At 38.1% G+C, this 15,444-nt stretch overlaps 1 protein-coding gene across 1 annotated transcript in view; it reads right to left on the bottom strand.

Annotated features, from left to right (window-relative positions):
- The window catches only part of LOC148952087 (uncharacterized), a 114,420-nt gene that overhangs the window by 63,967 nt on the left and 35,009 nt on the right, over window positions 1-15,444 (bottom strand). Inside the window, exon 2 of the mRNA XM_089089527.1 lies at window positions 6,300-6,414. Coding sequence (XP_088945653.1) covers window positions 6,300-6,414 — 115 coding nt within the window. The remainder of the gene's footprint in view (window positions 1-6,299; window positions 6,415-15,444) is intronic.

The following is a 15,444-nucleotide window of genomic DNA, read 5'->3' as shown; positions in this document are numbered from 1 at the left end:
TTGCATTTCAACGAAAGAAATTCAAAATGAACTTTGAAAAATCAAGAAAATGTAACTGTGACAAGGTAAACCACAACCAAACACTACTGAAATATTCCAACTCTTGCATTTCAGCGAAAGAAATTCAAAATGAACTTTTCAAAATCAAGAAAATGTAACTGTGACTAGGTAAACCACAATCAGACACTACTGAAATATTCCAAGTCTTGCCTTTCAACGAACGAAATTCAAAATGAACTATGAAAAATCAAGAAAATGTAACTGTGAAACGTTAAACCACATCCAAACACTATTGAAATATTCCAACTCTTGCACTTCAACGAAAGAAATTCAAAATGAACTTTGAAAAATCAAGAAAATGTAACTGTGACAGGGTAAACCATAACCAAACACTACTGAAATATTCCAACTCTTGCATTTCAACTAAAGAAATTCAAAATGAACTTTGAAAAATCAAGAAAATGTAACTGTGACAAGGTAAACCACCACCAAACACTACTGAAATATGCCAACTATTGCATTTAAACGTACTAAATTAAAATGATCTTTGAAAAATCAAGAAAATGTAACTGTGAAAAGGTAAACCACAACCAAACACTACTGAAATATTCCAACTCTTGCTTTTCAACGAAAGAAATTCAAATGAACTTTGAAAAATCAAGAAAATGTAACTTTGACAAGGTAAACCACAACCAAACACTACTGAAATATTTCAACTCTTGCATTTCAACAAAAGAAATTCAAAATAAACTTTGAAAAATCAAGAAAATGTAACTGTGACAAGTTAAACCACAACCGAACGCTACTGAAATATTCAAACTCATGCATTTCAATAAAAGAAATTCAAAATTAAATTTTAAAAATCAATAAAATTTAAATGTGACAAGTTAAACCACAACCAAAAAATCATTAAATATTCCAAATCTTTCAATTAAATTAAAGAAATTCAAAATGAACTTTGAAAAATCAAGAAAATGTAACTGTGACAAGGTAAACCATAACCTGTGTGTGTCTCTGTGTGTGTGTCTCTGTGTGTGTGTGTCTCTGTGTGTTTTTCTCTGTGTTTGTGTCTCTGTGCGTTTGTCTGTGTGTGTGTGTCTCTGTGTGTGTGTTTTTGTTTGTTTGTCTCTGTTTGTGTCTCTGCGTGTGTGTCTCTGTATGTGTCTCTTTGGGTGAAACAGTTTGAGGCATTTTAGGCGATGATTTTAGAAAACAAAAGCAGAACTTTTAAAATCACAACAACTGAAGGTCAGTAAATAATTCCTTTGTGGGGCCCGGGGATGGCCTTTGGGGGTCGGGGTGGGCCTTTGGGGGCGCCGGTGATCCGTTGGGAGCTTGGGGGGCAGTTGTGGGCCGGTGGAGGGCCTTGGGGTGCCGGGGGGACTTTTGGGGACCGGTGGAGGGCCTTTGGGACCCCGTTGGTCCTTTGGGAGCTCGATGGGCCTTTGGGGTCCGGGGGAGGGCCTTTGGGACCCCGGTGGTCCTGGGGGTGCGCGAGGGGCCTTTGGGGCCCGGGGGCGGACCTGGGGGGCACTGGGAGGGCCTTTGGGTGCCTGGGGGACATTTGGGGACCGGTGGAGGGCCTTTGGGACCCCGTTGGTCCTTTGGGAGCTCGATGGGCCTTTGGGGACCGGTGGAGGACCTTTGGGGCACAGGGAGGGCCCTTGGGGCACATGGAGGGCCTTTGGGTGCCTGTGGGACATTTGGGGACCGGTGGAGGGCCTTTGGGACCCCATTGGTCCTTTGGGAGCCCGGGGGACCTTTGGGGGCCGGGGGAGGGCCTTTGGGGCACAGGGAGGGCCTTTGGGGGTCCGGGGGGACAGTTGGGGGTCTGGGGGACATTTGGGGCCCGGGGATGGCCTTTGGGGGGCTGGGTGGGCCTTGGGGGGCGCCGGGGGCCCTTTGGGGAGCTTGGGGGGCTTTGAGGACCAGTGGAGGGCCTTTGGGGCACAGGGAGGACCCTTGGGGCACAGGGAGGGCCTTTGGATGCCTGGGGGACATTTGGTGACCGGGAGAGGGCCTTTGGGACCCCATTGGTCCTTTGGGAGCTCGATCGGCCTTGGGGGACCGGAGGTGGACCTTGGGGGCACCGGGAGGGCCTTGGCGGGTCCGGGGGGACAGTTGGGGGTCTGGGTGGGCCTTTGGGGGCGCCGGTGTCCCTTTGGGAGCTTGGAGGGGGCTTTGAGGACCGGGGGCTTCCTTCGGGGTTGGGGTAGGAGGATCGGAACCCTTTGGGGTTGGGTTAGAGGACCTCACAACACTGTTCAAATGAAGCTTGTGTATTATAACGACCACACTCAAATTCTCTTCTAAAATCTCTTCAAAAATCTTCTTTTAAAAAGTCTCTATCTGTTTCACCGAAATAGTTCCATAACCTGTCTAAAACGGTTTCGCCCAAATAATCCCTAAACGTAAATTCAGCGTGTTCCTTTGTTATTGGCATCTCTGTGCTAACGCATTTCAAATTAATAGGAAACCTTCTCGCGTGCTAAAACAATTCATCACTAAGATGTTTCTTGCCTAATTGTTTCCATGGCCTTTGGTTATTAATATCTTTTGGAGTTCGACCAAAAGAGTTGTTTCCGAGGCAAAGACATTAATGACTTGGATCTATTCCTGGAGAAATGTTTCTAGGCAGAAATTTTTAAAGTCTGATAGATGGTGTCATTGATTGATTGATCTGTCAAGAAAGGGAAATTAATTTGTTGTTTCTAAGGGGAATTATTGATTCACGATATGTGAATTGAGGTCGACAGCACAGGTGTTCCAAATTCCGGGTTTTTGTTGTTGTAAGTGCACGCTCTCAGCGAATGTCAAGGTCGATGTTGTTGTTGTGAAATTTAGGTCATTGACCACATAAACCACGTGTTCTCCCTAATGAGTCCATTCACATATTTGGTGCCCCTTCAGTATTCTATGCCCATATATGGACCATAAACCACGTGGTTCGTACCGGTGTTGTAAGTGCACGCTCTCAGTGAATGTCAAGGTCGATGTTGTTGTTGTTGACACACTTTGATTACGCAATCAAGTTCTCGGAAATTCACTTCCCCCTCGAGTCCTAGATCAATAACATTGTTCCCGTTAGAATTCAATGCGCATGTGCAACCTTCGCCCCGGAGTTATTACACATAGAAACATCAAATAAATCGACCTTGGAAAAAGAGGTCATTGACCCCATTAACCACGTGTTCTCCCTAGGGAGGCTATGCCCATATAAGGAGCCCTGTCACGATCAATAGGGTCCCAGGTAGGGACTCTATGCCCATATAAGGAGCCCTGTCACGAGCTCATGAGGCCTTTCTACTGATGACAAAAGCTTAGGGACATGGTTTTCTTCTCCCAATTGTGCTTAGAAGCCCGAAATGTGTAAGTAGAATACTTACTTTTACATTCCACCCAGTTTGGACGAGACAGGATACTCCTTTTGATAGAAGTCTTAATAACAAGATTGGTAATTTTCCTTCCCCAAAAAGGTTGAGTCGATTGCTGACATCTAGAAGGCATGATTAGGTCACTGGCTCTTATACTCCTCTGAGTTTAGTTGATGTCCAACAATCTCTTCTGGTAGATATACATATAACAAACATTTAAGAATATACCTCCTCCCCCTATACTGGTCCTTTTGTGTCCAAAGCCAGAAATTCAAGTCTAGCTGTTACTTTTGTTCAAGTTTGGCCATGATCCGACAACCTCTTCTGGAAGATACTCTGATGATAAAGTTTTTGCCTCCCCTCCTTCTAAGCTAGGTTACGCTTGGACTTTTTTCAGTGGGCATTCGGAAAAATTAGACGAAACTTTTTGCATACTGGAGTATCTCTACCAAAATCGATAATTTCCCGAAAAGCAAACAATCCTGAATGAGACCAACATTTCCAAAACTTTATCAGGAAATCTCGGAGCTCTCGTCTGACGATTACAAGATTAATAAGAAGTTTGGTTTCTTACACCAGCTTCATCTGTTTGTTTTATACTAATTGGTTAGCTAGAATTTTTTTTTTTTGGGGGGGGGGGGGGCTGGATTTCCTAAAAGCTTTACAAAATTGAGTAAAATTTAAATTTTCTGTTTCGTGTTCCACATACCAGAAAGGATTTCAATTTCCGTCTCTTAAAAATTTCCAAAATTTTAAAAACTTCATCTCTGAATTTAATGGAACCCAGTTACACACCACTTTGATCACAAAAAGAAATCGGAAACCACAATATTGTTCTTTAACAAAATTGAAATTTTATAAATGAAAAAGATTTATAGAGATTCTGGATCCTGTCCATTATACATATACCACTATTTAAATTATATTTTTTAGTTGTTTAATTGTGGATTCAGTAAAGAATGCCTATAAAATTGCCCTTATTAAGCAACATTTCCTATCAGGGAAAAATTATATTAGACGTATGGCCAGTATATAAAGACATCTACAAATTAGGGAATAAACACTACACAGTAACCCATACATACAACTTAGTCGATCCTGACTGTGGTAAACACACACAAACAATTGATATTACTTTGGCGTCTGGCAGAACAGCATAATAAACAACAATGTTGGACCAGAGGTTCATTGTTTCACTCCTATTTGTGTGAGTTTTTGTGGCGGCGGAGACACAAAGGAAAGGATCTGTTTGAGGAAATATGGAATATTGCCTAGTATTTATCTTCTTCATCAAGTACATATGTTACCGTGAATGTCCGAAATCGGTGAATGACTGAAATCCCTTTTTTTTCTCCTTGGATTTAGTCAGCGTTACCAGTCAACTTTTTCGGTTGTATGAAAGGTTCGGTGATGACAGGTTAGATTAGATTAGGTTGGGTTAGGTTAGGTTTTGGTACTGGTGCATTAGATGGTCACTTCTAAAAAGTCAAGTTTGGTTAATGCTAATGAAATAAAATAGGATGAATATATAATAGTTTAGAAACAAATTTGGGCTATATATTTGCACATTAGGGGAGGGTTGGGGGGGGGGAGTAAAGCAAAGCATATACTAAATACGTAACATAACCTAGGTACCTCCCCCCCCTAAACCTAAAACAACAACAGTTTAAATATCGTAAGCGCAATGAAAACTACTCTGCATTCCATTTCTGAATAGCGGTCTCTTTGAAAATAACCGGTCTCTGGCGGGTTTTGTCTGTCATTTCATGACTGGTTTCCTTGCATAGCATATAAAAGTGACCATCTAATGCACTAGTACATAGGTTTTTAGCATGTTTCTGAGATTTATAACCTAATTTAACCTAACCCAACCTAACCTAACTTTAACTTTTACCATCAAAACTTGCACAAGACTGAAAAAGCTGATTCGCAAAGCTAATTGAATCCAAGCAGAGAAAAAGGAATTTTGGACATTCATCGGTGAACGTTGACATCGCTGTATATAAATAATGTAACAGTAAGATCACGGGTCAGTTATTCTTGGCACTACACCCTCGGCGTGAATAAACAGGTCCTCCCATTTAATCTGTAATTAGTGGGTCAGTGTACAATGCTGAAGCCAAGTTTCGCGTTCAAAAGAAATCTGCCTTGTCTACCCGTGAAAAAATCACATCTCGCTTATTTTTATATTTGTTTAAATGTTCTCTGGGGCACATGCATCTCGGTGCGGGTTTGTATAATGGTTGAGATAGGGAATAATCGTATTGTGATATATCCACTGTATAAAGATAATATAATTTACATATTATTTGTATTTATATATTATCTATTATTTATATACTGTGGTTATATCTATATACGAGTGGTTGACATTAACCAGATTTCGGGCATTCACAGTAAAATATACGCAACGAAAATGTTATATGCACAACAAATGGTATATGTACAACGGAAATGCTATAGGGGATCTTTAGTAGTGGTAGCGTATAACGAAAAATACAATAGACCCTCATTATATACGGTGTAAGATAGTTATTTTGAATTTTTTTAAAAACCGTTTAAATATGCAAAATTCCAAGCCATTTGTGTTTGACCAATATTTGGTGCCCTGGCCATGACAAGAAAACTCAGAGCATACTGACGGAGTGGTTGGCATCCAGTAGACTAATCTACAAACGAATTTGGTTGGTGACTTTTATTGCTTTTAATGACAATCTGGCACTAAATAACAAGTAATTTGAAAAAACCTTAAATTCTTGAGCAAGTTGCAATTGCTCTCAAAGTATTTGTATTATGTTTATTTAAAATTATCGCTATCATTTGTTTCAAGATATGTAGCCAAATATATGTTCACTTTTGTTTTGGTTCCCCTTGAGTATATTATCTAGTCTAGTAGCTAAAATAGTAAACATTACACAATCTTACAATGAACGAAGGTCAGCGTTCCAATAATGAGGAAAGTAAGTTCAGAAGCCAAATAGGTTGGTTGTGCATCCCAGCATTCTTTTGGACTTCGGAAGTATATGAACCAATCCAACCACTGAAATATCAAATTTAAGTAATTATTTAGTATTTCGCTATGATTGGGTTAAGAATACTTTAAAACTTATTTAACAGACTTCAAGAGCCCCATTAGGAAATTTTGCCAGTGGAAGGGAACAAGTACAACTAAAAGGATAATTCTGATTTCATATTATATTAAAGAATTTTGAAAGTACCAACGTTTCATTCCAGTTCACTTTCTTCTTTATTTTCTCTGATGTTACATTTCAAAATACGAAAACGTAAAATTTGGGAATAGTAGAAATGACCTATTGATGTTAAAGCATAGATTTTTGGTTTATAGATTGCTGGCAAACTAGAAGTTTGACCATTGTTCTCAGCCTTGAGCAAGTTTTATAAATGTAACAATGATTGTTTATATATAATTAAAATATATAAAAAAAAACTTTTTTTTAGCAAAAGTAAAGAGCAAAGCTATGTCTTGAGCAGAGCAAAACAAAACTACCATATATTATAATGAACAATCAACAAAAAGTTAAATGAACATATATTAGACTTTAAAATACGAAAAATGAACGAAATGTACCAAAATATAACTGATATTCAACTCAAACTCAAAACGAAAAGAAACTAATATATATACGAGCTTGAAAGTCGTCCACCTTATACTCCATTCATAGATAATAAAAGCAAATATTAAATTTAAAAGAAACAGATACTAGACTTAATACAAAATGAAACTGATCATGAGCTTATGATGCACCAGAAATAAAACTGATATTTAATTCAAACTCGAAGCAAACATAAACTAATAAATATATGAACTGGGAAGTCGTCCCCCTTGCACCCCAGTTATAGTGTGAGTGTCATAGGCGCTTTACTGAAAGCAAAATAAACTTTAAGCGACTTCAAAGCGAGAGCAAAATAAAAAAAATGGATATTTTGTCAAATAAATTTCAAGGCCGTATCCAGTGTGAAGTATTAACTGGATTTCACCCCCCCCCCCATCAACAAAAGGTTAAATTTTAGACGTAAAAAAAATAACAAAAATGTAAATAAACAAATTTCGATGCATTTTGTAAAGTTTTTTTTTTGTAAACACCCCACTCCTAAACAAATCATACCCCTCCTCCGATAAAATCCTAGATATGACCATATAAAAATTAAGCTGTTCAAACTATATTTTTTATTCAATGATATACAGTTTGGAGTTTGTTAAACGAAATAAATGCGAAAGAAAGCACTTTTTTTGTAAACATTGATTAGTCCTGGGACGTCATTTTTCTTTGTTGCGTTGCTGTTGAGGTTATAACAAATGAAAACCAAACTAATTATCAAATTAAACATTAATTAAAACCATAAAAAATGAAAAATGAAATTATATTAACAATTACGATCAAACAAAAGAAAATATACATGTTAAAAAAAAAAACTGTCTTATGTCTAAATCCTTCTTTTTCGATCTCATTTAAACATTTAGGGCAACGGTGCCTAAATTCCATTTTGTAAATGAATAGTTTTAACTTTTGAAGAAATTTATGTTATTCTTTGAAGTGAAGTTTTGCAATGAAATAACTACGGCTCTTTTGTGCATTCTAAGGAATATATTTAGAATGAAGAAAGTATTAATCGAACTTCAGTTTATATCAGCCGGATTGAACTAGATTGATAATCAGAGGCAACGCTGTAGCGTTGCCTATAGTAAAGGCCATACGGCTCCAATGTTTTATTATTTATTATTTTTTTTTCCCAGAGGCACTTCATATGGAAGGCTTCGTCGTAGAAACTTCAAAGGGGGATCATTCAATTGGAAATCGAGAGTTCTAGTGCCCTTTTTAATAGTCGAAAATGATTGGACTGCAACTAGCCTCCCCCCCCCCCACGCCCATCATTCCCCCAAACACATCCAATCAAAATTTTGAGATAGCCATTTTGTTCAGCGTAGTTGATTTCCAGATACAAAATATATTTTTGGGGAGGATACGCCCCCCCCCCCAAAGCCCTCAGGGCAAGGGTTTTAAGTTATGCCTTGGGGGCATATAAGGTTTTTATGCAAGGAGTTGTCATAGAAACTTCAAAAGAGGCTCATTCAATTGGAAATTAAAGAGCTAGTGCCCTTTTTAATAGTCGAAAGTAATTGGAGTGTAACTAGCCCCCTCCCCCCCCCCCACACCCATCATTTCCCCAAACACATCCAATCAAAATTTTGAGATAGCCATTTTGTTCAGCGTAGTTGATTTCCCGATAGAAAATATATTTTTGAGGAGGATACCCCCCCCCACCACCCTCAGGGCAAGGGTTTTAAGTTATGCCCTGGGGGCATATAAGGAGTTTATAGAAGGCGTTGTCGTTGAAACTTCAAAACAGGCTCATTCGATTGGAAATTGAAGAGCTAGTGCCCTATTTAATAGTCAAAAGTGATTGCAGTGTAACTAGCCCCCACCCCCCCACACCCATCATTTCCCCAAACACATCCAATCAAATTTTTGAGATAGCCATTTTGTTCAGCGTAGTTGATTTCCAGATAGAAAATATATTTTTGAGGAGGATACCCCCCCCCACAATCCTCAGGGCAAGGGTTTTATGTTATGCCCTGGGGGCATATAAGGTTTTTATAGAAGGCGTTGTCGTAGAAAGTTCAAAAAAGGCTCATTCAATCGAAAATTTAAGAGCTAGTGCCCTTTTTAATAGTCGAAAGTGATTGGAGTGTAACTAGCCCCCACCCCCCCCGCCCCTCATTTCCCATAACACATCCAATCAAAATTTTCAGATAGCCATTTTGTTCAGCATAGTTTATTTCCAGATAGAAAATATATTTTTGAGGTGGACACTCCCCCACAACCCTCAGGGCAGCAAGGGTTTTAAGTTATGCCCTGGGGGCATATAAGGTATTTATAGAAGGCGTTGTCGTAGAAACTTCAAAACAGGCTCATTCGATTGGAAATTAAAGGGCTAGTGTCCTTTTTAATAGTCCAAAATGTTTGGAGGGCAACTAGCCCCCCCCCCCCACGCCCATCAGTCCCCCAAAAATCTCCAATCGAAATTTTGGGTTAGCCATTTTGTTGAGCGTAATTGAATCCCAGACAGAAAATATATTTTTGAGGAAGATACTCCCGCACAACCCTCAGGGCAAGGGTTTTAAGTAATGCCCTGGGGACATATAAGGTTTTTATAGACGGCGTTATCGTAGAAACTTCAAAACATGCTCCTTCGACTGAAAATTGAAAGTGTCGTGCCCTTTTAAATAGTCGAAAGTGATTGGAGTGTAACTAGCCCCCGTCCCCCCCCCCACGCCCATCTTTTCCCCAAACATATCCAATCAAAATTTCCATTCCCAAATTTCCCCAATCAAAGATAACCATTTTGTTCAGCGTAGTTGATTTCCAGATCGAAAATATGTTTTTGAGGAGGACACTCCCTCAGAACCTTCAGGGCTAGGGTTTTAAGATATGCCCTGGGGGCATATAAGGTTTTATAGAAGGCGTTGTCGTAGAAACTTCAAAAAAGGTTCATTCGATTGGAAATTCAAAGGGATAGTGCTGTTTTTAATAGTCAAAAGTGATTGGAGGGCAACTAGCCCCCCCCCCCTCCCTACACCCATCATTCCCCTAAACACATCCAATCAAAATTTTGAGATAGCCATTTTTGTTCAGCGTAGTTTATTTCCGGATTGAAAATATATTTTTGAGGAGGACACACCCCCACAACCTTCAGGGCAAAGGTTTTAAGTTATGCCCTGGGGGCATTTAGGGTTTTTATAAAAGGCGTTGTCGTAGAAACTTCAAAACAGGCTCATTTGATTGGAAATTAAAGGGCTAGTGCCATTTTTAATAGTCGAAAGTGATTGGAGGGCAGCTAGCCCCCCCGACGCCCTACGCCCATCATTTCCCCAAACACATCCAATCAAACTTTTGAGATAGCCATTTTGTTCACGGTAGCTGATTTCCAGATAGAAAATATTTTTTTGAGGAGGACACTCCCCCACAACCCTCAGGGCAAGAACTTTAATTTATGCCCTGGGGATATATAAGTTTTTATAGACAGCGTTGTCGTAGAAACTTCAAAACTGACTCATTCGTTTTTAAATTAAAGGGCTAGTGCCAGGTTAAATAGTCCAAAACGTTTGGAGGGTAGATAGCCCCCCCCCACGCTAATCCGTTCCCCAAAACCCCTCACCTCAAAATGGGGATTTAGTCATGCGGTTAATCATAGTTGAAACCTAGTTAGAAAATATATTTTTGAGGAGGGCATTCCCCCACAGCCTTTAGGGCCAGGATTTAAAGTTACACCCTGGGGACATATAAGGTTTTTATAGAAGGTGTTGTCGTAGAAACTTCAAAACATGCTCAATCGACTGGAAATTAAAGGGCTAGTGCCCTTTTTAATAGTCGAAAGTGATTGGAGTTTAACTAGCCCCCTTCCCCCCCCCCCACGCCCATCATTTCCCCAAACACATCCAATCAAAATTTTCAGATAGCCATTTTGTTCAGCGTAGTTGATTTCCAGATATAAAATATATTTTTGAGGAGGACACTCCCCCACAACCCTAAGAGCAAGGGTTTTAATTTATGACCTGGGGCATATAAGGTTTTTATAGAAGGCGTTGTCGTAGAACCTTCTAAACAGGCTCATTCGATTGGAAATTAAAGGGCTAGTGCCCTTTTTAATAGTCAAAAGTGATTGGAGTGCAACTAGCCCCCCCGCCCCCATGCCCATCATTTCCCTAAACACCATCAAGTCAACATTTTTAGATAGCCATTTTGTTCAGCGGAGTTGATTTCCAGATAGGAAATATGTTTTTGAGCAGGACACTTCCTCACAATCTTAAAGGTATGCGTGTTCAGATATACCCGGCGGGCATTTAAGGTTTTATAGAAGGCGTTGTCGTAGAAACTTCAAAAGAGGTTCATTCAATTGGAAATTCAAAGGGATAGTGCCCTTTTTAATAGTCAAATGTGATTGGAGGGCAACTAGCCCCTACCCCCTTCCTACACCCATCATTCCCCCAAACACATTCAATCAAAATTTTGAGATAGCCATTTTTGTTCAGCGTAGTTGATTTTCAGATTGAAAATATATTTTTGAGGAGGACACTCCCCCAATCCTCAGGGCAAAGGTTTTAAGTTATGCCCTGGGGGCATTTAGGGTTTTTATAAAAGGCGTTGTCGTAGAAACTTCAAAACAGGCTCATTCGATTGGAAATTTAAGGGCTAGTGCCATTTTTAATAGTCGAAAGTGATTGGAGGTCAGCTAGCCCCCCGCCCTACACCCATCATTTCCCAAAACCCCTCCAATCAAACTTTTGAAATAGCCATTTTGTTCAGGGTAGCTGATTTCCAGATAGAAAATATGTTTTGGAGGAGGACTCTCCCCCAGAACCTTCAGGGCAAGGGTTCTAAGATATGCCCTGGGGGCATATAAGGTTTTTGTAGAAGGCGTTGTCGTAGAAACTTCAAAAAAGGTTCATTTGATTGGAAATTCAAAGAGATAGAGCCCTTTTTAATAGTCAAAAGTGATTGGAGGGCAACTAGTCCCCCCCTTACGCCCATCATTTCTAGAAACACATCCAATCAAACTTTTGAGATAGCCATTTTGTTCAGTGTAGCTGATGTCAAGATATAAAATATGTTTTTTAGGAAGATACTCCCCCACAATCCTCGGATAGAGTTAAGTTATGCCCTGTGGGCATATAAGCTTTTTATAGAAAGCGTTGTCGTAGAAACTTCAAAACAGGCACATTCAATTTGAAATTCAAAGGGCTGGTGCCCTTTTTAATAGCCGAAAGTGATTTTAGGGCAAATAGCCCCCCCTCACACACATCATTCCCCCAAACACATCCAATCAAAATTTTGAGATAGCCATTTTGTTTAGCGTAGTTGATTTCCACATAGAAAATATGTTTTTGAGGAGAACACTCCCCCACAACCATCATGGCAAGGGTTTTAATTTATGCCCTGGGGGCATATAAGGTTTTTATAGAAGGCGGTGTCGTAGAATCTTCAAAAAAGGCTCATTCGATTGGAAATTCCGAGGCCTAGTGCCCTTTGTAATAGTTGAAAGTGATTTGAGGGCAACGAACCCCCCTCTCACGCCCACCTTTCCCCCAAACACATCCAATCAAAATTTTAAGACAGCCATTTTATTAAACGTAGTTTTAAGTTCTGGAAATTAGGTCTTTGAGGATTAGAACTCCCCAAAAGCCCTCAGGGCAAAGGTTGTTATTTGAAGACTTTTCAAATCCTTCGTACTATTTCTTATTGGAGGATGCTCGTATAAACTTTAGAGAGGGTTCGTTTGATTGGAAATTGAAAGTTCTTGTTCACTTTTTAAGAGTCAAAATAGATTGAAGGGCAACTAGCCCCTCTCCCTCCTAAACGCCCTCAATGCATCAGATAAAAATTTTGAGATAGACATTTTGTTAAAATAGTTCAAAGTTCTGATAACAAAAACTCCGGTGTCGACACAGCCCACAAGGGCCCAGGGGTAGGCGTTGTAAGTTAGGCTCTGGGGCATAAATTATTCAGGGGGGGGGATTATAACTTATGGGAAGGGGTTTTGTATGGGAAGAACACATAGGAAACCTATTATAATTATTCAATTATAAGGTTAAAATACATACTCTGTGATAGATGCAACATTCCTTTGGCGCACAAATTCCTATTAAGGTCAATTCCAAACAGCCGTGATCCCTTTATGTCAGCAAGTGAAATAGTCTAATCTCCCTTATTGGAGCTATTTTTTCAATACATTCATTGTTGTCAATCGCTGTCAACAAGTTATGCAAGCTGTCTATTATTCATTTATAAGGTTTTCATCAAAGAGGTAATCGTATAGACTTTGAAAAAAGCCTCATTCGATTTAAATTGAAAGTTCTAGATCCGTTTTTTAAATTCAAGAATAATCGGACAGTAAGCACCCCCCCCCCATGCCAAAAGAACTTGAAACTTTTTGCAATCAAAACGAACAAAAATTAATTAAAAAAAACTTTCCGAAAAATAAGTTTTTCAAAGAAAAGTAAAGGCCATTTTAAACTTAACCTCCGGAGATAAAGATACCTGTTAAAGTTCAAACTCAAAACGACCAGAAATTACTATTAAAGAATAAATGAAACCCAAAACGAACAGAAATTAAATAAACAATCATAGCAAAAAACATACAACAAGCAATAATATAAATGAATAAATAGATCTTAAAGCGAGTAATGCTCAGATTGAACATCAAGTTATATAATACAACGAAAACAAATGCAGTGACATTTGTGTAAAACTGAAGTAGATCAAAAACGGGAATTAAATGAACAATTGATGCAAAAAAAACATACAATATATATAATGTCAATTGTTGAATGGAACTGGAGACGCTTGGAACTTTGGTCGAAAATGCGAATCCTTGTCGATCTAAATAGAAATAACTACGAACAAGAGTTTGGGTATTGTCTCACTGCAGAAGCCTAAGACCTGCTGCGTCATTGGCGCTTTACTGAAAACGAATTATATTACAAATGTTTTCTTTTGTACTTAATATTGAAAATAAATATTAAAATTACAGTAAAATTTTGAACTGATGAGCTTTTAGCAATTAATATCATTATGCATCAAATATTCAGTTTAATTCATTATTTCTTTTCAAGTTTGGTCAAGACAAATACAGTTTCACTACAAGCAAAATTTGGATACTGCCCCCTTCTTTAACTGTAAAAATCTAAAGCCTTCTGCGTCATTGGTGCTTCACTGAAAACGAATTACTCGTATTACAAATTTATTATTTTCCAGTTCATACAGCATTGAAAATGAAAATAAAAATTACAGTGAAAAAAAAACTTGAACTGATTGATCTTTCAACAATTAATATAATTATATATCTAATTTTCTATATGATTTTGTTTATACCTTCCAAGACTGTTCAAGATTCATAAAGTTATGCCATTTTTTTTTTTAAATTTGCCATCTTTTTAAATAATATTGTAAGTTTGTTATTAAAAAATTATATAGCTTCTAGGTATTTCTATTTGAGCGGAAAACTGCACCTCAAACTTTGTGGAATATGCATTTTCTTGCATGAAACACCAAAATATAATAAAAAGTCAGGTTTCGGAGTGTTCCACCACTCGCAAGCAAGTGCCATTGGTATTTTTGAATCCGCATGGTCAATTTAGGGGGTGGAGGGTAGGCTAAGTCTCGTAGCAGCCCCATTCCGTCGTGGTATGGTTCACATTTTCAACACCTGGCGTCCGGACTATCATATAATCTACCAAGCATACAACTACCCCAGATCAGTATCAATAAATAAATGAAACCCAAAACGAACAAAAATTAAAATAAATATTAGAGTCAAAATCAAAACGAGCATAAATTAATGTGAGTAGGGTTCAAAACCCCTATGCTTTCTAAAAGCCAGAATATAAGTTGTACTTTACTGAAAAAAAATTCAAATGAGTTTACTGAAAAAAAATTGCATTGCCAATTTAATATACATATGCTGATATTTATCCCCTAAAATCTTAATTAATTTTTGATTTCTTAAAGTTACAAAAGTGAAAATATTTCAAAGAATTGTTTTCAGTAAAGCGCCAATTAAGCAGTAAGTTTTAGGCTTCTGCTGTGAGGAAATACCCAAACTCTTGTTTGTAGTTATTTTTATTCGATTAAAACTTGATTTGTCTATTCAATTGAAATTTCACTCGTTTTAAGATTTATTTATTCAATTACATTAATATATATTGTATGCTTTTTTCGCATTGATTGTTTATTTAATTTCTGTTCGTTTTAAGTTTAATTTATACTTTAATAGCAAAATATTTGTTTTCGTTTTAAGCTAGATTTTCATATTCAATCGAAGCATTACTCGCTTTAAGATCTATTTATTCATTTATATTATTACTTGTTGCATGTTTTTTTGCTATGATTGTTTATTTAATTTCTGTTCGTGTTGGGTTTCATTTATTCTTTAACAGTAATTTCTGGTCGTTTTGAGTTTGAATTTTAACAGGTATTTGTAACTCCTGATTGATGGAACCCTTGGTCCCAGTTGTTTTTAGATAAATGTCCCTCCCAGATTTATTTCTTTC

The sequence above is a fragment of the Artemia sp. Qi Xiang Cuo genome, chromosome 5 (genome assembly GCF_049724085.1).
Source record: "Artemia sp. Qi Xiang Cuo chromosome 5, ASM4972408v1, whole genome shotgun sequence".
NCBI classification, from domain to species: domain Eukaryota; kingdom Metazoa; phylum Arthropoda; class Branchiopoda; order Anostraca; family Artemiidae; genus Artemia; species Artemia sp. Qi Xiang Cuo.
The sequence above is the reverse complement of the archived record's forward strand: the minus strand, read 5'-3'. Positions and strand labels throughout refer to the sequence as shown.